This window comes from Ascidiella aspersa, chromosome 5 (genome assembly GCF_963924565.1).
Source record: "Ascidiella aspersa chromosome 5, kaAscAspe10.2, whole genome shotgun sequence".
NCBI lineage: Eukaryota > Metazoa > Chordata > Ascidiacea > Phlebobranchia > Ascidiidae > Ascidiella > Ascidiella aspersa.
This window is the reverse complement of record NC_139451.1, coordinates 29,305,177-29,331,184: the sequence shown is the minus strand read 5'-3', so window position 1 is coordinate 29,331,184 and position 26,008 is coordinate 29,305,177. Positions and strand designations below refer to the sequence as shown.

At 35.3% G+C, this 26,008-nt stretch overlaps 1 protein-coding gene and 1 non-coding gene across 2 annotated transcripts; one reads left to right on the top strand and one right to left on the bottom strand.

Annotated features, from left to right (window-relative positions):
• Positions 1 to 83: 83 nt before the first annotated feature.
• Positions 84 to 155, top strand: Trnar-ucg (transfer RNA arginine (anticodon UCG)). Its single transcript has one exon. It is a non-coding gene; the product is annotated as a tRNA-Arg (tRNA).
• A 4,895-nt stretch (positions 156 to 5,050) lies between these two features.
• Positions 5,051 to 10,139, bottom strand: LOC146145826 (uncharacterized). Its single transcript, XM_083390693.1, has 6 exons — positions 10,136 to 10,139; positions 9,604 to 9,798; positions 8,795 to 8,897; positions 8,389 to 8,504; positions 7,462 to 7,631; positions 5,051 to 6,203 (listed from the first exon to the last, which is right to left on the bottom strand). Exons 1-6 carry the CDS (start codon positions 10,137 to 10,139, stop codon positions 6,018 to 6,020), a joined length of 774 nt encoding a protein of 257 aa, XP_083246819.1. The 3' UTR covers positions 5,051 to 6,017.
• Between the last annotated feature and the right edge of the window lie 15,869 nt (positions 10,140 to 26,008).

The following is a 26,008-nucleotide window of genomic DNA, read 5'->3' as shown; positions in this document are numbered from 1 at the left end:
GACGAAAACAAAACAACTTTTTCCGACTTTGTAATTAATTTAAAAATTTAAAAATGTCGGTTCATTAAAGTTGCAATTGCATCGGCCGCATGGCCTAATGGATAAGGCGTCTGATTTCGAATCAGAAGATTGAGGGTTCGAGTCCCCTGTGGTCACTTTTGAATAAGTTTGGCGTAAACAAAACAAGTTTTTTCCATTTTACAATTAATTAAAACTGTTTTGAAATTTTCGAATATGAAATTTAGAATCCCATCGGCCTAATGGCCTTATGGTTAAGGCGTTTTTGGTCCCTCTTTGGTAACCTTTTATTATATCGAAAAAAACGACCCAGTCCAGCTGGCACACTTTGGCTTCGTCAAATGTTTGGTAATCTAGACGTAGGCATTTTGGTTAAGGCACCTAAGCACCTCGGGCTTTTGTTTAGCGTTTCCTCGCCTGCACGAAAGGAACGTGTTGCGCTTAAAGCTAACTCCAGTCTGTTTTGGGCAATGCTTCTCAGTGCTAGGAAATTGTTCAAGGCAAAAGCGAACTCTTGGTGTGCTTTTTCAGGGAAGTGTAGATCCAACTATTTTGTAAATGGAAGATGTGGTATTTTGTTAGGTTTGGTGTTTTAACTGGTTTCCTTCGGCTGACTTTGCTTCTGCGTATTGGTAAGTTGTTCTGTCAATGTATTTGCTGCGCTTGAAATTAGTGAAAACAATAAACATACAGTAGAATTACTTAGTATGTAAATATGTTTGACATAGTGTTTTTCCTGTTTTCGATAAAACCCTTTTTTTTCCATTTTGTGTACAACACTTTTTCACTTTACTTTTTTTTCACTTATTCAGATTCAAATTTTTTCTCGCTGCGCGCGAATATCATTTATAAAACGATATAAAGGCACTTTGGCTTGTGCGAATCGATAACATCGTTATCTTTTGTATTGAAATTTCTACCTATCCAATCTAAACCGTTAACCGAATAAACGAAGTTTACTTTTTATGATGTAACGTAACTTTATGACGTCACGTTTTACGTGACATTATGACGTCGCGCTATGACATAACTATGTGACATCTCGTTATGACGTAACTTTGGTACGTCATCTTTAAAAAAAATTGACATACCGTAGCCTAAAATTACCCGTCGTATAGTCTTTGAGAAATTTCTTGCATGCACAATCTTAAATGTATGTAAATTAGCGATAAATCAATGAGCTTTAGCAGTGTCACCTATCAAATGTTGGCAATGCAGTAAGGCGTCAAGTTTTGTCGAGTGCAATGCTTTGGGAAATATAATCGATTGTGCAAACAGTGGCGTAGCCAGCCGAAAATTTTTTTTGGGGGGGCAAAAAGTTGGAATTTTTTGTTTAGCTTTTGTCATTGTGTTAACTGCCGTAACGAACACATAAAAACATTGTTAGCAAACCGTTTGGAGAAGCAACTGACCGAGTGTTAACGCAATACTCAAAAAACAGTCAAAGAGCGAAAACTGTCTAAAAGTAGTAAAACTATAAATTATGTATAGCAAACGTTATATTAACTACATCGTTTGTGACGTAACAATGTATGACAACTGAAGTCCCCCCTGGCTACGCCTATGTGTGCAAATGCATATTCTTTATTGTTTCGGGCATACAGTAAGGACAGTAATCGGATTTTAAACGCTTTAGGCATGTGTCGATGTTTAGTTGGTTAATAGGACCAACGTTTTGTTGAAGCCTGGTTGACCTGTAGTTTATGAAACAAATTGAATTTGCCTTTAGTCGTCAACCTGATATAAATAAAAATTGCAAAACTGCTTTTTGAATTATTTATTGAACCTAATGCCGTTGCTAAAGATTTTCAGTATTGATTGAAAGAGAAAGATTATAAAAAAACTATTTATTGCATTTTACTTAAAGAAATTTTTTTTTGAAGTAAGCAAACAACAACCACTGTTGTGTGATAGCTCTTGCCCTTTCTGACGTATTGCAATATTAATGATTAAACAACTTACAGAACTTAGTAAACCAAAAATCAGTTTGTTTAGATGTTATAAAAAGATAAATATATTTCGCTATTAAAAGCATTTTATTAGTATCTTAATTCGAATGAAAAATTAGTTTGACGAAAGATTCATTCGAATTAAGATACTAATAAAATACTTTTAATAGCGAAATATATTTATCTTATCATAACATCTAAACAAACTGATTTTCGGTTTACTAAGTTATGTAGTTGGTTAAATCTTTATGATTGATGTGCAACCAGAATGGTTTGTTTTCACCATTCGGATTCAGGCAGATTCTGTTATTCGAAAGAAAATTCTGATTGTATTGCAATATTATTAGATAATTTGGAATTAATTTAGCGAACGAAACCGGATGAATTTAATTATTATACGAATGTTATGTTATTTTGATCAAAAGTGTTTAAATTAAAAATTTCTAACGTATGAAACCTATATTTACTGTCGTCATTTATTATAATATTGCAATAATCTGTTTTTTATATTACTATATATCAGATTTGTTCGACTGAAATACGCAAGGATTATAATGAAACCGAAATATAGAAAGAATGCAAACTGAAAGAAGCATGCGAAAACCAACGATTACAGGTTTATTTTAAGCTAAATTTCTCAAAAATAATATGTAATCTTTTAATCTGTTAAGGTTGGGGAAGATGCGTATATATTGTATCTATCTAATAGGCATATTTTCAAAGATAAGCCTATTTGCGGTGTTGGGTGAATTTTAACTTGTCTTTCATTTTGTTCACGGGCGTTCATTTAAAACGTACTCATATAACAATGGCTGTAAGTACAATTTTCAAACTTAAAACCTGTTACGCCACAAAAAAACTATGATTAAGGCAACCATTGATCTCACTTGTCATTTTTTTCTTCGGAATTTGGAGAGAACCCCTCCTCACACTTGCAACAACGATCAAGATCACTCCCACTGCTGGTGCTGTTGTGAAAATGATTCTTGCAATAAGAACGAAACATGTAAGGTATATTTGAAACAATTTTATTTCTGAGCGCATGTTTTTTATGCCAAGCAGAGAAGTTCACAAAAAATAATTGAGATGTTTATTTTTAGTCACTTTCTGATCGCAGTAATTAATATTGAGACACTTTACCCTTAAATGGCAATTGTGAACTGTCTGTTGTTTGTGTATTGAGATTAGGTCACAGTCCGCTGAACATAAATAACATCTGTTTTTTTAATTTATAATTGCGGAGCTGCTGAAATTAAATACATTTGATTTTTGCGTGTCCACTATTATCCACCTAAAGTCCGTTTTGATATGCTCAATTAGACTGTGTTGGTCGAAATTTCTGTAATGTTACCATTTAATTTGTTTTCTCTTTTGAAATTATATTCTATTCGGACATTCAAAGTTATGGTGGTCTCAATTTATTTAATGCTGTGCATCACTTTTTCTTCTCGTAGGTTTTGATTTTACTTCTACCCAGTTTACACTATGTTGATTTTGGTTACTTGTTGTATATGGTGTCACGACGAAAGGTTTTCTTCAGTTGTAAGACTGCCACCTGATTGTCTTAACTCTCATTTCAGTTACTGCTATAGAATGTCCGATGATATCCCCCCATCGATCACGGCGACGTGACTTGCTCCAAAGCTAACCAATTGGGGTCGCTGTGCAGCTGTGCAGCTACACATGAAACGAGACCGGTTACCACGGTTTACCCCCCCAACAAGCAAGATGAAATGTGTCTGGGGAATGGAGAGTGGAGTGAAAAGAAACCTTGTTGTGTCAGTAAGTGCACTCCTAATAAAAATAGATATGTTGGTATTATAAAGAGACAAACCGCAAGCATTTATTCTTGAGAGTTCGTCAATGTTTTTGTAACAGTTCTAAGCGACTGCCATTGTAAATTTTCGGACATCAATAAGGCACTTCAAATTCTGAATCGAGATCTAATTAAACAACGAGAAGTAAATTTACCTCACGAAACAAGTTGTGCATAATGTTAAATGGTATAACGACAAAGTGAACGCACTTCGTTTTAAACACAATACATGGATTTGGTTTAGTAGTAACCCCTTTCTCTATGATATAAAATAATAACCCGAACACCAAGTAAGTTTAGGCACCAAATATAATGTACCTAATATAATGCATCACCTTTTACATTAGGCAATAACTAAGTAAAGTGACACATCTATATTATCTAAATCTTAGGTTTTTTTCAACAGTCTATAGTTTAACGCTGTGTTTATAATAGTAAAAGGACGCATGAAACCTCTATTACTTTCCAGTAACCCTTATTTTTGCCTTGAATCTTTAATGGTTCGCGTACACCAGCTAAAGAAAATCTGCTGGAGATGGCTTGGCATAGCGCCTACATAAACCGTTAATTAATTAAAAATTCCATAGACTAGTAATTTATACCTTTCTTTAAAACAGAGGAATGCCCACTATATGTCCCACTGGATTTCGTGGCTGTTCTCCAATTCAACGACAAAGAAAGCTACAACAAAAGGGTTAAAGGCTATGGTCCGAGGTGAAAGGTAATTTGGCTTTATTTAACGAACACATTAAAATTATATTACTCCTTTACCTTAAGACCGCGCAATACGAGGGTAAGTCTGAGTACTGCTCTGCAGCTTTTTAGGTATAGTATTACAACACTGACCCTAATATCTAAAATATACTAATCTGGATTTTAATTATTTCAGCCAAGTTAAATAATGATTTGATAAACAAGTTCGGCTATTAGAAATATTTTAAACCAATAATAACAAAAACGCAACATATAACAAGCAAAATGTTTGATGGGTCTAAATTTATATAAATAATTAAATATTATTAAAAAAGTAATAAAAACACTTCATTTTAACTCACGTAATCTAGTATAATGACATAAGTTAAGTCAAGTCATCATGGCCAAAACACTAACGTCAAATCGAATCATTTTAAAACAGTAAATTAAGTACAATTAAGTCAAATCTCCAGTAATTTAGTTAATTCATTACAACACTGCGAAAGATGCTGTATGCTGTGGGCTTATTGTAATTTAAAGACACAAGCTGCAGTATTTTTATTACAAGTGGCACATAGACAAGCATACGAAAACGTAAATCTAAAGTATTCCTTAGAAAAAGATTGTATTATGGCAGAGGTTCTCAACCTTTTATGAGTCGTGGCGCCCTTTCATTAGCACTAAACACTCCGTTGCCCCCTTGCTCACGAATTCGAGAAACACTTTAAATAACATTATAAGAGAGGTCTTCAAATACGAAACGAAAACCACAAAAAATAGTTTAACAGGCTTATTAGTAAACTAAGACAAGCTTATGGCCCCTTGAAGACTGCTTCGTGGCCCCCCTGGGGGGCCGAAGGCCACGGTTGAAAAACAATGTATTATGGCAATCATTCAACAACTAACTCGTCTCGTAATTCGGGTGATCTTTTATATACCATTGTATGGTTTTGAAAAAAAAGTATGCCGTGAATTAGTTTATTTTTCTTGGAGGATACCAGCCCGCAAAGTTCCAAGACAACTGATTTACACAGAGTATAGGTAGTTTGGAAAACATTAATTAATTCAGCTTGCTGAAAATAAAAAAATTATGTTTAATTTTTGTGAGGCTAGCCCGATTTAACCGCCTTTTCACCCTCTGTAATAAGAATGGTCAGCCGTTTTGAGATTACATTAGAACAAAAGGGTCCGCACGAGATTTTGAACGAAGGGCCGCACGAGAGTCGAAAATGTCTTGGCGGGCATGACCAAAAAGAGAATTTAAAATTACAAATAATATAAAGTGTGATTCATTTGTAAAGATAAGTATAAATATTTGAGTTTAGCCAACCTGGTAAGAATAAAGGAAGTGAGTAACCTTGCATGTATAATTCTTTCAATAAAATATTCCAAAATGACGAAAAAAGCGTAAAGGAATAAAACAGTTTTATAAAAAATAAGGAATAAATTGCTTCACGTGCCGGATTTGACCCGCTGGCTGTAGTTAGACAGCAAGTGAAGCATCGATTTGTCTCGCTGTAATTCACCACTAAAAGCAAGTTTTATTCTTCGTCAGTATGAGGACAAGGGTAATTGCAAGCGAGGGCAAAAATATCGCTAAAAAGCTTCACAAAGTCCACTTTCTTTTCTCCGCCAACGACAAGAATGTGATCTTCCGATGACGCTATTGCCCTTGCTTCTTCCATGTTGACTTTGTACTCGGCACTTTGATAGAACGCATAGATGATCTGAAGTCAATTGTTGGTTATGATTGGAATATGACTTTGTTTAAGCGATCGCCAATCTCACTAAATTGTTTATCCAACAGATGGTAATAATTTCAATATATATGGTGTAATAAAATAATAGACACAAATCATTTATAGCGCGTACTGTAGGAGTTAAAATGCATCTTCACTGCAATCAACAAAATCCTACCACTTAGAAAATAGATAAATAACAGAATTTATTTAAGTTAATTCATTTCAGTGTATAACAATTTTATATACTGTATGATAGCTGGCAACAAACGACTTCACAGCAACAGAGTTATTTAAGATAATCTTTCCACCTTTTAAAATTTATTTGCTGTTAGACGTAGAATAACTATCAAAGCCTATACAGGATTAGGTAGCTCTTCGTTGATCGTGTTTGAAAACAATAGCGATTTATTAGAAACGTTTAAAAATCTACCCTAACTGTTTGAGCTTGGACATTTATTTTGACCAACTACAGTCATTATCCTACCAAAATATAAATAGTGGTAAACAGTATTTGTCTGATTCGAAGGCTGTATTACAGCTTCACTATATACAAATGCATTGTATTGTTGTTTTACATTTTGTTTCCAAAATGTTTCACAGTTCGTTTAATTTACTTTGCTTACAAAATCAAGGCTGTGCCAAGGATTGTCGACACAGTCCAATTTTTAAATTAGGTTAGGGTTGAAATTATTAGGGGAGTTAGTGATGTACATATAGGGGTGGGATTTGTGGTTAGGTAAAAGTTGCACAGACCTGATACTAGTCATTTAGTTCGTTTTCCAACGAGCTTAAGACTTATTCCGATTTAAACGTTATTACAACTAATATGTATTAGTGCTATTTTTGACTCATCCCAAACTACTTTTCATTCCGACCTTGATGTTGATCTATATTTTCGGTCTAAAGTAGTGGTTCTTAACCGGAGTGCCATTTCTAATGCTCAAGGGCGCCGAGAGGTATTTGAGAATCTTTAACAATCTGATGTTTGATTAACTTTTACAATTTTTGTGTAAGTTTAGAGTGGAATAACTCCATTTATAACTTCCTACGTTGTGTAGAGTTGATGTGTGTTGTTCTACTTCCGTTTATTGCAACATTATAGTGAATTACCTATGAAAAAATCTTGTAGGGGTTCCGCAATCTATTTATTATTTCTGAGGGATAGCAACAAAAGGCTGAGAAACCCCGGTCTAAAGGTTGGAGTCCAGAATTACAGCACAGGCGATTTCATGAGACCACTCACTGTGGCTCCGTTTCTTTTCAGCTCGGCCGCAATCTCAGTGACGTCATCATCCGACTCTTTCTCCACAGATACAAGTACAACGTCACTGTGCCCGCTTCTGCGGTGAAGGTGGCTCAGGATGTTGTCGCGAACGTAGCGAAGGGCCGCGCCGGTGTTGGCCGTGTTGTTAGCTAAACATTACACCAAAAGAATTATTGGAAAATGGAATTCACGTTGAGAGATAAAACGTTTGTTTTGGAAAGCGAAATTTTGCATTGTAGAATAAAAATTCTTTTGGAAAAATCAATTTTGCATCGGCAGATGAAAATTTGCTTTGTTAAATCAAGATTTACAGTGAAACGAAAACGAACATACGCTTTGAAAACAATCAACTTTGCATTTAACAAAAACTGCTTTTGAAGAATGAAAACACAATCTCGAAAAGACTTTATCTTCCATGTTTGGTGTTAGGCGTGTAACATGTTGGTCTGATTAGGGATGTGAGCTGCTTCTCATTATATTCGAATACCTGATAATAATTTTTTAGGTGTTTTTAAAGCCAATACTTTGGCAATTGAAAATTAAAATTAGTACTGATGGTGATCTCTAAATATTACATCTTTGTTGGTGAATATGAAACATTGTGCATTTTAAACATTGTTCAATACGGTGTGATATTAGCGAAGCGTTACAGCGGTTTTTTGAATTTCAGCAGATGTTTTAATCCACTGTTAAATTAAAAGCACAAGCTTCTGGAGAAATTTATTTTTTGAAAAAAGTTTTACTTCTAATTTTGTTTTCTATTCCAAAACCACTCTAATCAAGCATTGGAGGAAAACTGTTTTTCACTCAGTATTATGTTTTTCACTCATTATTTTTGTTTTTTAAATTAAAAGTTTTGCCTGGTAACAAAGAGTAAGGTGGTCTTTGATTAATGGTAGCACTCACCTGATGGGCGGAATATTCCAACGACTTCGGGATCACCAGGCAAATAAACGTGATAAACCTCTTCGTTGAAATACACAACAAAGTTCTGGAAAAAATCCTTACCGAACTTTAGCCGACTGTAAGACATAAAAGAAACCGGGTTTCCCCCTATCGTTCATCAAGTTAACAATTTGGCCACATAGAATATATCACGTACATTTAAATTTATTACACACTGACTTTCTGGCAGCAGTTAACAACCATAACGACAATTAAAGTATATTAGCAAAAAAGGCGCCAAACACTTTGCACTTCCATAAAACATCTTGTGGCCCGTAATTAGGACAATGCTTTCTATAAAGAAATGATTTTAATGTTTGTTTGATTTGATTAGGTTTTAACAAATACACTTTTGTGAGAAAACTACCTGAACAGCGGACCAAGGCCTGTGAATCTTTTGTTTAAGCTGTCGTTGCTTTTATAATGGGCGAGTCCTACCAGATCTAACGGAACAAACGGAGGACAAGGTTCTGTAAATTCAAAAAATAGTTGTAGCTATAACAGAGTAGAATAAGGGCTAGTTCTTCTATAATACTGTCCGGTTCATCGCATAACTTATAAAGGGTCAAGCATGTGCGATATGTTTACTTATTGCTGTGCTTTATCAGCGGTTTTGTGCGAATAGTAATTCACTTCTATCATCATCACGTCTATTACGCAACAAAGCGGTATGATAACCACTAATGTAAACGAAGGTGTAAACACACGTTTTTTGCGTCGCGGCGGTCTACGAAATCATTGTATTATGATATAATGTAATAAGCATATAATATACTTGTAGCTGGTCTTGCAAGTAAAGCATTAAATACTCACCTAGACTGTTATGTGCAAATAAAAAAATTTAGTTCGAAAAAAAAACTTTTGCATTTCGGTGGAAACGATTTATATTAGTCCAGAAATCTTAAAACGCAAAACAAATATTCTCATTGCCAGAAAATAAAAGTTTTTTGCCGCGAACAACAAGTTACGACGAAGTCATCCATACACAGTGTGAGCTTTGGTTTCAAACAATCTTTAAAATTATTGGGCCATGAATCATTCCAGTTAAAGAGGGATCCCCTGTAATTATGAAACTACAGAACTTTCTGAAGCATTTCTCACAAGAAATTGGTCATTTTGTAATTTACGATGATATTATATCCCATAATATATTTAACGTGTCAAAATCGTACTTACGAACGCAGCACGGTTTCTTTTCGCTCCATTTCCCGTTGCCCAGACACAAGCGATTCAGCTTTTTTAGAGGCAAGCCGTGGTAGTCTCTCTCAGTACATCGGTACGTGCAAAGCGATCCAAGTTGGTTACGGTTGGAACAATTCACTTCGCCGTGGTCCAAATGAAGCGATGGCGTCGGGCATTGCGCTGACACAACTGGATTTGATAAACATAATACATAGTTTTATATGAAGAATACACCCATTTACGTTAATTTGTCATTTCTAGGTAATTATTTATTTAAAAAATAAAAACACTTATGGTTAATGAAAAAACAATTAAAATATCACTAATATCAGTCAAAGTCTTGAAAATGGCTAATTTAAATTTTTGTGTAATTGAATGCAAACTATTGTAAGTAGGCTGCAATTTGAGTAAAAGACATAAAACACTTTAACCCCCCAAAAAAACGGAGTAAATTTAAAGTTTACACCTTTTTAAAACAAATGTTGCAAAAGGTGTATATCTGCGTTTAGACATTTGGCATTTTTACTCATTTTTATTAAAAAAACATGTTTTTTAAAGTATAAACATTTAGACACTAAAAAATACAAATTAATACTTTCGCAAGTCTCGTTTGTATTGCACGAATCGTTGTCACAACAGCACCAGCAGTGTGAAATATCTTGGTCGTTGTTGCAAGTGTGAGGCTCTCTGTTCCAATTCTTGGTACAAAAAAATACGAAAAATCAAAAACATTTTCGGCCCGACCTCAAAAAAATAAAAAAATTTTCGGCCCGACGCTTTTTGTGAGCTAACTTGATATCAGAAACTCTACGCTAGCATTGTTTAAATTTGCGCTATATATTCAGTAAGACACCTATATAAAAATAAGTCCGACTTTTTGTATGCATAGCTCTAAAAGTTAGATTCAAAACTAAACCCGGCCTCTGTTTTGTTGCTAAAGGTTGCCGGCATAAATAGTAATTAGCAATATTTTTCGTTCTTTTTTTAGGTCGTTTTTTTGTTCAAATAAAATTTATATTCAAAATTAAAATCAATTTCACAAACCGTATATGTTTGTCTCAACGCACCTGAGATCTTTGATTTTCACAAGCCTCCAGTTGTTTACAGCCCTTCCATATTTTCATGTCGTTTCCATCTCTCCGAATCTCGGTAAAACAAGCCTGAATAAAGCAACAAGGATTAATGAACAGGTTTTCCTAGCCTTCAGTTTTCCAGACGTTCAACCTAATCGTATTTGTAGCGTGAGAATATCCCCAAATAGCGGGGATCATCGTATAATCAGGATATGTGTGGTCAACACATCCACTTTAGTTGTTTGTGTAATGAACTTGAGTCCAACACCAAAACAAACACAACAGAATGCCCAAAGCGCAAATGTTAAGAACATACCAAAGGTTACTAATCCCTATAGCGAACAAAAACATACCTCTTTGTGTCCACATTCCTTTAGCTCTCCAGAAGCCGAACATTCTGTAAAGCTGGTTACGTTCTCACATTTCCAACATTGTACGCACGAACCTGAAAAGTAACATTAAGATAAATGTATTCATTCTGAAAATCGAACGCAAAATAAAAAAGCATAATAATACGTGTTACGTGTTAGTTGCAAAATATCGTTGCCAACACGACAATTGTGTGTTTTAATTATATTTTGCTGGTTACTAACACCTAACAATACAAACACGGAGTTTCAGGGGGCAGCGAAAGACCGTTAGGTGCATCAAGTCAGCTGGCCCTCGATAGTGGTTCTATTAGCATTATAATTTATTTAAGAAACTTGTTTAAACTACAAGTACAAAACAACAAGACGTAGACACATAAGGCCATATTGCAAACAAAAACAAAAACAAGAAATAAATACACAATACAGTTAACGTGGCAACAGCTAAACAAAAAAATAACAAAAACAGAAACTAACAAAAAAAACAATCGAGGAACAGCGGAAAGACAACATTATACCAACAATGATCATAAGTGTCCTAAATATCAAGAAAGTCAATAAAACAATTTGCTCAAAACACTGTTTCTTACAAGCTTGGATAACTTACCACTTGAAGGAAATAAAACGGACAGCAGGATTGCACTTGAAATGAATGAAATAGTAAAAAGTTGCATGGCGATTTGTAAATAAATCTCCGAATAAAATTGTCCAGGCCAAAAAGTCTAACTGCGGCAGCTATACTGCTGAATAGTAAACTCACATTGGCAAAGGTGTTATATCCTGAGTCTGCATTTAGGCGATGTATGATGGCATGTAAAGCCACTTTAATCTGTATTACCAGATATGAATGCTAACATTCCCGCTTTTATACGCCCCAGGGTGTTTACTGGGAAGGTTTAATGCAGCAAGATTGACATTTATGCCGTATATCAACTGTTGCTTCCAGAAATAACATTACTCAAAATAACTCCTCTGCTAATTCTTATTTTCTTTAATCTTTCTATGACCTACATAGATCGTCCTCTCTCAGGGTGAATTCCCAGGATTCTCCCATATCTTTGATTTCGAAAAAGATGTAGAATAACTTCAAATAGTTTGTTTTTGTGAGAAAACCAACAGTTAGCATATCATACCTATGACTAAGGGCAAAAAAAAAAACTTTGTTTAAATTGAGTCTTGAAAATTATATTTCAATAAATTGATAATATAAAGCAATCGAAAGAAGTGTAGGTCGCGCATTTCAGGGTAAATTCCATATATTTTCCCCATTCCTTCGCATTTCACGTGGCTTAAAAGAGATGGACCACATTGCATAACATGGTTTATAATACACGTTTGGCAAATACAAAAAAATTATTAGAGGTATTATTTAATCGATAATCATTAATTTTTATCGTAATACACCTATTTACATGGACTATTTTCAGTCGTATGTAGCCTTTCTTAATTAAATCTACGCATATCATAGATTTCTCAAGAATTTATGCATCTAAAGGGTTATCCTCAATCACAGGCGCAAACATTTGTTGCATTCCCTGATGAAAACAGTCTGCATAAGTAACCGAAACGTTGGAAAAAATAAATAAGGGTTGTGTTTCATTAGATGTTTCATGATAATGTATTTTCCTCCTGAGAATAATCAGAATCTTAATTCGAATAAATCTTTAGCTATTCTTGCTATTATAATCTACTACATTTGTCCATGAAAGACACACACACACATATGTATTCAACAAGTGTCATCTAGTCTAGCCTTTATGATGCTGCTGCTTGTCTAACGATTACGGCTTACGTAGAATTCGTACACCGAAATCAAGACAGATTCGTTAAGTCTGCGGTGTCTTTTGATTTCAATGTCATACTCCATTTGTGTATTATCCTGAAGATGTGTTTTTTACGATGACTTAAGTGCAGTTATTAAGACTTAATTCGGTGACGATACAGGTCTCATATAGTTTGTTCTAAGAATAATGATCGCCCTCTTCAAATGTGAGCACACGGCCTGATGTTGAAGCAGGCGTTTGGCTTGCGTGAAAAGTTGTATTAGGAGTAAGCACGCAAACACGGTCACCGCAATGTTTGGTTAGACCAGTGATTCTCAAACTGTATGTGACGCGCCACACTAGTGTGCCTTGAAAGATTGTCAAGTATGCCGCGTAACTTTTTGTAATTTGGTAAAATAAGTTATTTGTATTACCAATAGGCATACACGCAAGCATTTTAGACTTAAATACGCACTTCCTATTACAAATTAATCATATTAGGACATTTACACATATTTGTCGTGTGTTAAGGGCGATTGTAAAATGACTCTATTGTTGTTCTGTTAAAAGCGTGCCGCGAAATATTTAAGATAGTTTTTGTGTGCCGCGAGCAAAAAAGTTTGGGAACCACTGGGTTGATTACATTTCATCATTCGTGTTTTAGCTAGGTAAAGCTTTTTCCTTATTCTTCATCAGCATTTGGACAAGGGAAGTTACAGACTATAGAGAAAGCTCGTCATACAGTCTCTTCATCTTCAGTTCTGAATTTCCTTTTAAAACGAAAATGTGATCTTCTGAAGTTACCACAGCTCGCGCCTCTTCCATGTTGACTTTGTGCTCGGTGCTTTCGAAGAAGATGTAGAATATCTTTGTAAAAAGTTTGTGTTCGTTTGGACAGCAACAGTAAGCATATTTATAAACCGTTGTTCCTTAGCATGAAATAAATAAAAAAACAGCTATGATAATTGTTTGTTTTAAAAAAAAGTAATCAAAAAATTGTAAACTTAACAGCGCCTTAAAGTTCACTGGTTTTATTGGATGATTCGTCTTTCAGGTGTTTTGGGAATTGAGGAAAACACAAAACGGCATGGATATGCCACGAGCATCAGACAATACTTCATTTTATTAGTTAAATAGGTAGACTACACTATGCAACGATCAGCCAATACTTCATTTTATTAGTTAAATAGGTAGACTACACTATGCAACGATCTGTAATACAGCTTAAAAAAGGATCACGACGATACGCACTTTATCATCATTTTTTGATAATGTAACTGAAATATATAAACCTAACTTATGAAAGGTGAATTAGAGTGCTTTACAAACATAATGTGTGTTAGAATTATTATCATTCTAATTGTTTAAATACTTAATTTACGTAATGCTAAGTTTTGTTATGCGCAAATCTGCTACATCCTTTCTTTACGTTAGATGAGAAGTCTTTATTACAAGTTAAATAGACCCAAAAACAAAGCCATCTTACCGTGACCCCGCTCTTTCTCAATTCGGCCACTGCTTTCGTGACGTCATCATCTGATTCTCGCTCGACACCCAGAAAGATGATGTCATTGAGCTGGCTGGGCCGATGGAATTTGGGAAACACGAAGTTGTTTACGTAGGCCAACGCGTCGCCCGTGTTGACTGTGTCGTTCTCTAAAATGTGAAAAAACGTTTTTTGCGCTTAAAATCATTCGTTCGTAACTGACTTGCTTTACGCGAGAAGATATAAAGCTTTACGTAATAAACCTAAAGCCTCAATAATGTTTGTGATTTGCAGTGTTGTAAACAAGTCATTTTGAAATGACTGAAAAGTACTATGTGCTGCATATATGGAAGATTTAAGGACTATTTTCTCTACTAATAAATAAAGACCAGATCATTCTTTCGGTGTTGTTAACTTTTAAAGCATTAAAAGAGGAATTTAAAATAATGTTTCATGTTGACATTTTTTTAGTTTAGTTACTTCGGTAAACGCCAGAGTGGTTCTTAACCAACTGTCCGTAATTGATGCAAAATGGATTTTCTTTAACTGTAAGGGAACTGTCTTTATAGGAAACGTTTTATGTATGATTATATTTTTATTCTTGCATTGCATTTTGCGATAACATCTGTTCTGTTGAAAGCGGCTGGCAATTACTTAATTTAGCATGCTTAAGGTATGTGTCGATACTAAATCTAAAAGTTACGGATATCGTGCATATGGATAAAAAAATTCATTACGCCTTATGATGCACAAATTAAGCAACATCCTCAAAATAGTATGTTTTCATCCCTAAAACAGACTGAACAAATATATCGCTTTTATTTGATGATTCCTGGTAAACCAACTATAGTTTAAGACTCTCAAGTTAAATGTTCATGCAAAAATCCAGAAATATTTTACGACAATCTGGTTTTATTTCTTTGTTTAACTTCGCGACACAGTACGATTATAATTTAAAAAGATACTTGACATACCACAATAGATTGTATCCCATACCTGGGGCCTGGTATTCTCCACCCGTACCATCTGTACCAATAAATTCGCCATCGTAAACTCTGTCGTAAAAGTAAACCCGATATTGTTGGGTATATTCATCGCTGCGGACAGATTTCTGTAATCAAAGTACCGTTTGACAAAGATTGCTCAGTACAACAAGCTATGTACTATACTTCGTCGTTTATTTCAATAACAATATCCGATAAGATGAGCAAAAACTACACAGGTAAGATCCGATACTAAGTGACGACATGTGACTATCAGATTGGCGAAGATATCCTTTAGTAACTGGATAATTTGCAATCTTTTTGCATAATGTGTGTTTCATTTTACCGGAAAACGACGCTAAAGCTCTCAACTCTATTTCGATAGTTTTCTTCGCTGTTGAACTGAACCACGGCTGCAAGGTCCAAAGGCGCACATAGTGGACAGGGCCCTGAAAATAATGCATAAATCGCGATACACTACAGCAGGGCTTCTCAAACTGGGTTCCACGACCATGTTGTACGTTGTGTTCTTTTATATATAATAACTGTCCTTTTTGATGTTTAATAAATATACATTTGCAATATAAAACCCTAAAAGCAAACATTACTTCGACAAATGCATCACAAAATGCTTTTTTCAATTCTGCTAAACTTATAGGGTCGCAAGGAATTGAATGTAGGAAATGGGTAGAGGCCCAAATGTTTAAACCCTGGCAGAATATTACTTAAAACTATTTCGCAGCGCTTAAATGCTCACTATTTTATATAAAATAAATTCCTAGACGGCATTTTGTTGGCCAACCATTAAAATTAACCAATTCATACTCTGATTTGAAGAGTTTTTTTTACGTTATTCATGTTAGAACAGTGAGCTATCCGTTTTGTCATCAATATTCTTACATTTCCAGCGCTCTTTTATAATACGCTGAAGTAACAAAGCTATACTTACTGACACAACGAGGTTTCTTTCACTCCACATTCCGCTCCCCAGGCACAAGCGACTTTGCTTATTGAGTGGCAAACCTTGGTAACCGGTCTCGTTGCATGTGTAGGTACACAACGACCCCAAATGGTTAGGGTTTGTACAAGTACCGTAGCCATGTTCCAGTTTAAGCGATGGCATCGGACATTCCGTTGAAGGTACTGCGTTGGAGAAGTAAACTTACAAATGCATTGATCGTTTTTTTGTGTATTCCAAACTAAAACTTCCACAAAATAACCGCACTGTGTGGTGTTTTAAAGATATCTTCTCAATGACGTTACGTTAAAACGCAATTGTGTGACGTCACATTTAGACGTCCCTTTATTCCCCAAACAAAAATCCACGATCAGCCCCAAAATTTCGTATCCACGACAAACAGTACTAAAGCTGGAAAAAATTATATTATCGCTATGTTATATCAGTGAGCTTTTGATGTTTTCCTCGATCTTCTTATTTAATTCCTTGAACATCTTTAGGCATTGACTTGTAGCCTATGTGTTATTTTTACATAGACATTTATAGCAATTCTCTTTGTATATATACTACAGTGTTAACGGGTCCCAATACTTTTACTATAAGGGCTGATTGTTAACACAATCTCTATGGTGTACGAAAACCCAGGCTAAGTTAACATTAAATAGTAAACGAAAAAAAAATTTAAGTAAATTAAGATGTATGTTTAAGAAGTTCTGCAATTGTCATATAGGAACCTGCAGTCTTTGATTTTCAAAAGATCTCTCTGCTTGCATCCCTTCCATATTTTTATTTCGTCGTATCGTTTGCGCACTTCGGTGGAACAAACCTGGATAAAAGAGATACATACAGAGTAATCATCGCCCAAACGTGTACAATTATATTGTATTGACCCAGTTCAAGGCGATATAGTACAGTTTTAAGTGGTAATACAAATAGAGCGATATCAAAATCTAATTTTTAAAAATTTGCTGACGAAATTCTGACCTGTCAGACAGCCAGCCAACTTCTAAGTTTTAAACATGAACGACCGGCTCTTTGGTGAATAGGAAGAACTAAAGACACACACTGTAGGCAATACCTTTTTTATTCTCATCTACGATTTAAAAACTAAATTAGCATGTTTGCTTTGGCTAAAACCATTTCGAACCCACTGAGAGGGAAGAAAACCACAACGCCTGACATTTTCGAGTGGTTTTACCTGCCAGTTGCTGCATTCCACAAAATCTCCAGATGTGATGCATTCCGCGGAATTTGTTGCATTTGTACATTTCCAGCATTTCGTGCACGAGCCTGCCAAAAAGTTTTACAAGACACGTTACAAACAATCAACTAAAAAATCTAAATTTTACACAGAAATACGCCCCAACCAAAGATGGCATTTTGTTAAAAGATTTATAAAATATCGAAACATATTATTGCAAGTCAACTCACCGCTTTTTAGAAAAACCAGCGTCAGTAAGATTCCTATTGTAGAGAACGAAATGCATATAAGTTGCATCGCAAACGCACTGGCAAACTTCCCGTAAAATAATCGCTTTCTAGCAAATCTCGCCTCAATTTTTAGTTTGAGGAAAACGACTTGATCTACAGAATAAATAAACACAATATTACAATACGCCCGGGATGCAATTTTGCGGTTTTGTATCATGAGCGATAGCGTTACAAAACCCAGTAGCATGACATGTTTTTACTTTGGCCGTTTTAAAATTATTCTCAGGAATGATCGACAAGGTAGATGTCCAAATTGGTTAAACCCTTATGTCAGCGCAAATAAAACAGTATATCTTAATTCGAATGAATTATGCAAGGTAGATGTAGATTCACTCGAATTAAGATATACTGACAAAACTTTTACTGGTGAAATGTATATCTCTTAAGATTTATTAATAATGTGTGACCTGAATTGCTTTACTAAAGTATTCTCTTGTTCTGATCCGGAATTTGAGGTCGACATTTATTTCCACTATCACATATTCAATGCAACATCGAGTTACAGCTTAACGGGATTACGTCTATATGAACGTGGAAGTTCGTTTATTAGTATTAGGTTATCACTTGGTTCGCTCCACCTCCATAAAATAGAAAAGAATAGATCGCCAGGCCAAAAAGATTAGGAAGCACTGGTTTTGGTCCTTGCTAAGTTTATTGAAAAGTATGGTTTGCAAAACCAAACTTTACAATTGAAACTAATATAGACAAAACTTGCTAATGTTTAAGCTTGTCACTTACCCAACAACATCGCATTTACTGAGGGTCTCTATACTTGGGCAAATAAACTGGGTAAAAAATCTTCTTGTTTATGCAGGTTTAAATGCACTTAAGCTAACAATAGTGGTGCGCATTACTCGGACCAATAAAACATAGCCCTTAGTTTACGCCACACTTAAAAGCAATTTTTATTTGGCCCATTCAATCCAGCTTGTAACACTCAATTTGACAAACATTTAAATTTGATTTATTACATGTTTACTGTGTGATAATCACCTACTGTACAAAACGAAAAGTGTATGACCGGTATTTGAAAACATGTCATACAGACAACCGTTGGAAATTAGTGAAAGATGAACATAGGGTTTTTGACTGATTTACATATATTTTAAACTTAACAAGCATAGAATTAACACCATTCGCTTAAATTACAGCTTGTCTTTCAGCAGACAAAAAATTCAAGCTCAGTTCTCATCAGAATTCGGACAAGGGTAATCGCAGGCCAGAGCAAAGTAATTTTTGAACATTTGCAGAAAATCCACTTCTTTTTCTCCTCCAACGACAATAATGTGATCTTCTGAGGTGGCCACTGCTCTCGCTTCATCCATGTTCACTTTGTGGCCAGCAAGTTGATAGAAAGCGTAAACAATCTACAAACAATAACCAAATTTACCTTACTGCGAATTGTGGTTCTACAGCAGGGATCATCAAACTGTTTTTTCCCAAGGGACCGAATACCTGTAAGAATTGGCTTTCAAGGACTGGATAATTAAAGGATTGACAATCGCCGGCCAAACAAAAAATTCAAAACTTTGAAATTGTTATCATTCAATAAAGGTAAACCTAATAAACATATGTCAAAGTAAGCACAATATAATCATCGTTATTTTTTTTTTAAGCGGTAAATTTAAACCGACATAGACAACAAGGCGTTTTCAGCATAGCAGGGTTATTCAAAGTTGTATTGTGTGTGAATGTGTGTCGGGGTGAATTTAGCGAAAAGTTTGTGTAAAAGACGTTAGAAGGAATTAAAAAATGCAGTATGTCCGTTATAATTTTTTGTCCTAAAATGGATTTTCGGGTTAGCTATGAAAGACTGCTAACGAAAAATTTACCTGTGACGCGGTACTGATCAACATTTCCAAACAAATTGTGACCGTGGAAACTGAAAACAATTTAACTCTTTAGAACAAGAGTCAAAAGCTGTGTTCTCAATAGCCTACCTATAGTTTTCTGCTCTGTATGTGTTTTCAATCGTTAAAAAATTTACGCTACAATTTTTGAATCTATTTCCTTGGTTGAAATTTTTCGACAAAAAAAATTTAAAAATATTACGGTCAAGATGTTTTTGGTTTATTTATTTTATTTTTCGTTTAGTTACCGTGACTCCTTCTCTTTTGAGCGCAGCAGCGGCAGATACAACATCGTCGTCTGATTCTTTCTCAACTGCCAAGAGGATAATGTCACTCTGTGAACCCCTTCGACGCATGCGACCAAGTATGTTGTTGTAAACGTGCCTAAGCGCAGCGCCACTGTTGACCGTGTTGTTGGCTAGAACAGAAAAATTACCTTCGTTGCATAAACTGCACAGGGTTTGTTTAGCAAACATCAATCTTTTGTGTCTTATCACACGGGAATGTAAAGTTTGTCGCCGAAATATTACAATCTGCTTTGACGTACAGGGGGAACATGCTAGACCTGACTCAACACTTTCAGAAAAAACAGCAGTTTTTCGTGAAGGGTGGGAGTTGGGGGATTGAGTGTTTGTGTTACATTGATGTTTATGCATTTGATAATTGGTAAATGGGATTATTGTCGAATTTACGATTGCTATTACAGTATAGTTTAACAACAACAATGACAGAAACAGACACACACCAAAAAGGCACACACAAACACAGAAAACCTACAAAAACACACAAACAAACACGCAAACAATCACGCGCGCGTGCGGAACCCTGTTTTATGAGCAGTGTAAACAAAAACAGAATGTCATAGCAACTCGTTGTGATCACTTGCCTAATTGTCGGTACGGTCCAATCACCGTTGTGTCCTCGGGAAGCTGAACGTGGTAAACCTCCTCGTCGAAATAAACTAAGTACAGTTGAAAGTAATCCTCGCCCCTGGCGAGATTTCTGATCGAAAATAAACCCGGCTAAATGAATGGTTTTCAAGTGTTGATAATTACCCGGCATTTGTGTTATTTGACGTTTAACAAAAATATTATTTTGACCAATGATTTTATCGGGATATGCTACGGAACCATATAGTTTTATACAGTAGAAAGATAAACTATATATGGATAAATAAGTTTGAGTTGGCGTTCTGACATTATAATAACGTTAATACCTACCAATCTTGCGGCTTATAACCAGTGTAAAATATTTCTTAAATTGAAAACATCATACAAAATGTTTTCCCTTTTCTAAGGTTTCGTTAACTTTGTTAGCGACTAAACCTTCGATAGACAATAATCCACCTGTGCGTTTATATATCGGTACAGCAAATATAATTCCGGATATTGATATTTTCGTGCCGCGACCCAGTTACTTTTTTTACTCGTTAACGGATATAAAACCAATAACATTTACAGTTAACCCTAATAGTAATTTTGCCAAGGAATTTCACCGATGTAAAAATATTCTGCCTCTAATGAATTTCATACGTAGGTGTACAAGAATTGTGAACCAGCGTTTCTCAAGTTGTGCTTCTGATCAACGTTAATTTCATTCAACGACCGACTATATAGTATCAGTTGATTAACGACTTATCATAGTCCATCATGTACCTTCATTTGAAACCTAAGCCAGTCCAGGATTAATGAAAATTCTAAATTGATTTAATGATTCCGTACGTCTATTAAAAACTTCTCTGGTCGTCTTAGATTGTGCTAGGATAACTACTCAAGTTTCAGATCTAAAATCTCACATTCATAGGAATAATAAGGCGTAAAATCATAAGAATAAAGGGTAGGTTACCCGAAAAGTGGAGCCAGACCTCCAAATCTGCTTTTTAAGTTTTCCTCATTGGTGAAGTGACCAACTCCAACCAGATCTAGCGGCACATAAGGAGGGCACGGCCCTGCAAAAAAGGTTAAAAAAGTACAAAATAATGTGCTTTGTTTGGTGGACATACGGCTAAAAACTCGTTGTTCTGTAACTGTAATTGTTCTATAAAAGTCTTACAAACCAAGTCGATGAACTCAGACATATGTACTTATTTGCTTTAAATATTGTGCAGTAGTAAATGGTAGTGGTATTTTTTCTAAATCGGTTGCAATTTCATACAGGCGTGCGAAATCCGATATAAGATAGACACCAAATATATACTGGTATTACTTTTTAGGTCTCATCTGATAACCAATATAATACCTCCTTAATGTGACTAACAAAGATGTTTTTGTATGTATCTTTTTTAACCCTTAGCTCTATATATATGTAGTGTCGTGGCGTTAAAAAATAGTGTTGTGAGTCTAAATAAGTCTTTTTGAAAAAATAACAAGTCGAGTTTAAGTGAGCCAGTCAAATCCAAGTCATTTAATTTGAAAACAGTTATTTAAGTGCACTTAAAACACTGCTAATAAAACTATGGTGCTAGTAGCCCAGCTGCTCAACAGGGACACTTACTGACACAACAAGGTTTCTTTTCACTCCACTTTCCATTTCCCAGACACAGTCGATTTTGCTTGTTCAGAGGCTTCTCATGATAATCTTTCTCAGTACATTGGTAGCTGCACAGCGACCCCAAGTGGTTAGAGTTTGAACAATTTATCAGCCCGTGATTGAACTGAAGCGATGGCATCGGGCATTCTCTAGCTGTCACTACAAAGTAAAAGCCATCTAAAGCATAAGATGTTCCTTGAAATTTTGAAAGTTTTGCGGCAAATAGGTATAGCCACTAAACGCCAACCCTGGGGTCCTTGAGCGCTGCAAAGAAGCAAATAAAAATACATAAAACTATTAATTAAATGTACAACTATATTCTCCAACTCTTATTAAAACTAAAGACGTTTATCTAAATAAATCATTTTGGTGTTAGAAAATCAGCAGTTATGTTAACATCCGTTAAACGACATTTAATGAATAAATGTTTAAAATTGTTGGAAAAAGGTGGATTTAAAAAAACATTTCAGTATACCTTCGCATGTTTCGTTGACATTGCACGAGTCGCTGTCGCAGCAGCACCAGCAGTGGGAGTTTGGTTGGTCGTTGTTGCAAGTGTAAGGGGCTCTCTCCCAGTTCTGGGAGTATCATAGTTATATACTATTTAACATAATTACAATAGCAATATTATATACAGGGGAGGTAAGCTGAACCACTATCACCTGCAGTCGTTGATTTTCGCAGGCCTTTCTCTGTTTGCATCCTTTCCAAATTCTAATGTTGTCAATGTCTTTGCGAACCTCAGTAGAGCACACCTAACGTGAACGGAAGATACAATATACAGTTATCCATTAAAGTATTTTGTAAGACACATTAATTTAAGTCCGGACCCGGCCTGCGATTTTGAGTGGACCGCAGACAATTTACGGTCTTAAATGATAATGTGGCCCGCGTCCACAGTTTGCCGCACTGCCCAACTACTTAAGCGGCTATTGAAGTACAATACGTTATTAAGCTCATTGAATACTCTTTTGGTCTGTGTGCATTAAACTTAAAGTTTGAATTAAATAAGATTTATTTCTTGTATAGGTAGACCAATGCACGATTAATGTATAGATTCAGGAATCCGGTCCGCCACATAGACTACCTTATTTTCCCATATCGGGACATTCGACTAGAGCAGTTGCCCGGCCCTGACTTAACAGGTTGTTTGGGGATTTTCCTATTCCGAAAAATTTTAGGATTTTTCCGAAAAGTTTGTTTTCCGACAGGTTTAGGTAACGTTCCGACAAAAGTTAAGTCTTATTTCGTATTTAATATTACTGCGCACTTGGCTTTTTTTATTTCGTGTCTGGTAATACTATGACAATGTAGATAAAAAAACACGAAATTTTATTTCAAATTATTTTAATTCTAGACAATTTATTTTCATGGTGTTAGGTTGGTCATGTAAAGAAGTTTACAAAGTGGATTGTCTAGTCTAGGAAGTTATACGTTCAGAAATGCCAACATGATATTTCTCAGATCTTTGAAAAAACAAATACCTCGGAGTCCTGGCATGAAATTAGATTTCCAGAATCTAAACATTCCTCAATATTCGCCGTGTTAACACATTCCCAACATTTAGTGCATGAGCCTGAGAAAATGAATTTGTCAGTTTTGTGCCATTATTATCGGTCGGGAATAAAGATTATTGTAAAACACAATTTGGGTTTAAGCTTATGAGAAGTTGTAAGGCCATAATAATGTTACAAAATGAGATTACTCGTTTTCTGATGTATAACAACGTGCAAGTGTACTATAGTTCTAAATTTGTTTAAAAATAACATTTGTTTCAGACGTTTTTATTGGCTAATAATGAATATCAAAGACCCATACGAAGGATAGGTTTCATTTTGTCAACGTTTTTAATAATTCTTATTTTTAAAAATGTGAAAGAAAACATGTGCTTTCTTCACCATGTTGGAAGTAAATTAAAACATATTGGTAACGTCAAGGAAAGATTAACTTCTCTTCTACTAAAACCTTCAGTCATTATGCTTTGACTATTAAATGACTTACTTTAAATTTAAACGCACGATTACTTACCACTTTTAAAGAATATAACTGAGAAAATACCACTAAACAAATACGAAATAGAAATAAGTTTCATAGCCATATTGTTCTTAAAGGCTCAACAAATCTATGTGAAACTACAGCAATTGCATCGCAATCTAAAACTGTAAAAATGTTTATGCCGATTTCACGTACAAAATGCTGACCTTTCGTTGATGAAAGTGCAGCGTAATGCCTTTTATACGCCTGAGGTGAACCTCATAAGATAAACAGTGACCAAGCCTGCACCATGTTTTACATCAGCGCTTATCATCAAGTAGCCAGTCGACCACTGAAGAACGAATGCTTTACACTGGCATAGTTCAAACAGAGGAAGTCCAATTCTTGTAGCATTGAAACGATTTAATTACTGTAAATGTAACTTGTTACACCTGAGCAGTGATTCACAATCTCTTTTCACCAGCATAAAAATACACCGATTCTTTAAAGAATAGTGTTGTTTCTGCTATAGTAATGGAGTTTATTCTATCGACATGACTATATGAGTTGTTTTTGTGGCAGCTGTGGTTTTCAACTATAGTTCGCCGCATAAAGTTATCATCTTTTTAGGGGTGCTAGAGCGGGCGAACGTGGCCATGGCTTCTCCAAACTGTATTTTGTCTATTTCAACTTGGTAGGCTAAATGCAAAAAATGTAAGCGCTACGGGCGAATAGAAGTTTTCTTACTATAGGATGTCTTTATTAGCCTATTTTGATAAGAACGTTTTAGCCAAACCCGTGGTCGTCGCATCGAACCCTTGAAAATGGAAGTCAGATAGGCCTATGGGCGTTTTTCGTTTTGCACGAATCGATAATATCTTTGTCATGTAGCTTTTACACTGAACGCAAAACCTTAAAACTTAAAATTAATGAACCGTGTGGATATGTTTTTGTGTGACACATATTTCCACCGAGTGCTTCAGGTTAATTTGTAAGACGTTACGTAATGAAAAAATTCCATTGCCTCGCCAAATAAAAATCGTAGTTCCGCGCCTGCCCACGACGTAAAACAGATTTCATTACGTTCTCTACGAAATATATTTAATGCAGGTTATTGCTGTTTGTACAATTTTTTATCGGCTATGCAACCTCTCCTACAATTCGTCACCTTTTTCAATAAACTCAGCTGTATTTTGTACCAATAATTCCGAAAGCAGTTCTGTAAACTGGGCGATTCCAAAATGACACCACGTTATGAGATGACAATTAGGCTGCGACTTTTTTAGTCGAACGCAAATACGACTAAAAAACTTCAACTCTTCAAAATAAGTGCTCGCCTGTTAAACTGCACTTCTACTGTACGTAGCAGTGTTCGCAAAACCTTCGGTATTTTAAATGTGAAGTCTCGGAATGGTTCTTCTGCTGTTTCGTCCAACAATGCAAGGTCTATGGTTGACGAAACTTTTTTGAAATGATAAGGGTAGCCTAAGCATTTTACTCAACAGGTTTGCTGTTGCCGTCTACTGATGTGTGATAGCCTTACAATGTGGATATTCAAACCAGACGCATACAACCTGATTTTGTTTAGGTTTTTTTACTAGGCCTACATTAAAGTTAGAGCCTTTGTTTAACCGAGTTCGTAAACTATGATACAATAAGCTGGATTTGGTATTCGAGAGTCTCATTTGATCCAATCAATTAAGCCTACCTGGTTAGATAAATTCATAGACATCCTTATATGCTCGTTTCAGGTTATGCAATCTGATTACAAACTGTTTAGGTGTCTCTGTTTCTTCCGCATTTTTATGGCCCTATTTTCGATTCTTCAAAGCTGTGTTTTTGCTATGTTGCTTATGCATCACGTGACCTTGATCTGGGTTTCTTTTTGGATAAAAAGAAACTGCTCGTCAAGCTAGTTTTACTT

Excerpts from the sequence above, each read along its gene's own strand:
- LOC146145826 (XM_083390693.1), bottom strand. Across the intron at positions 7,632-8,388 it reads TGGAATATTCCGCCCATCAG|CTAACAACACGGCCAACACC; the intron begins GTGAGTGCTACC and ends TGTAATGTTTAG. Across the intron at positions 6,204-7,461 it reads TGAAAAGAAACGGAGCCACA|ATCATCTATGCGTTCTATCA; the intron begins GTGAGTGGTCTC and ends AATTGACTTCAG.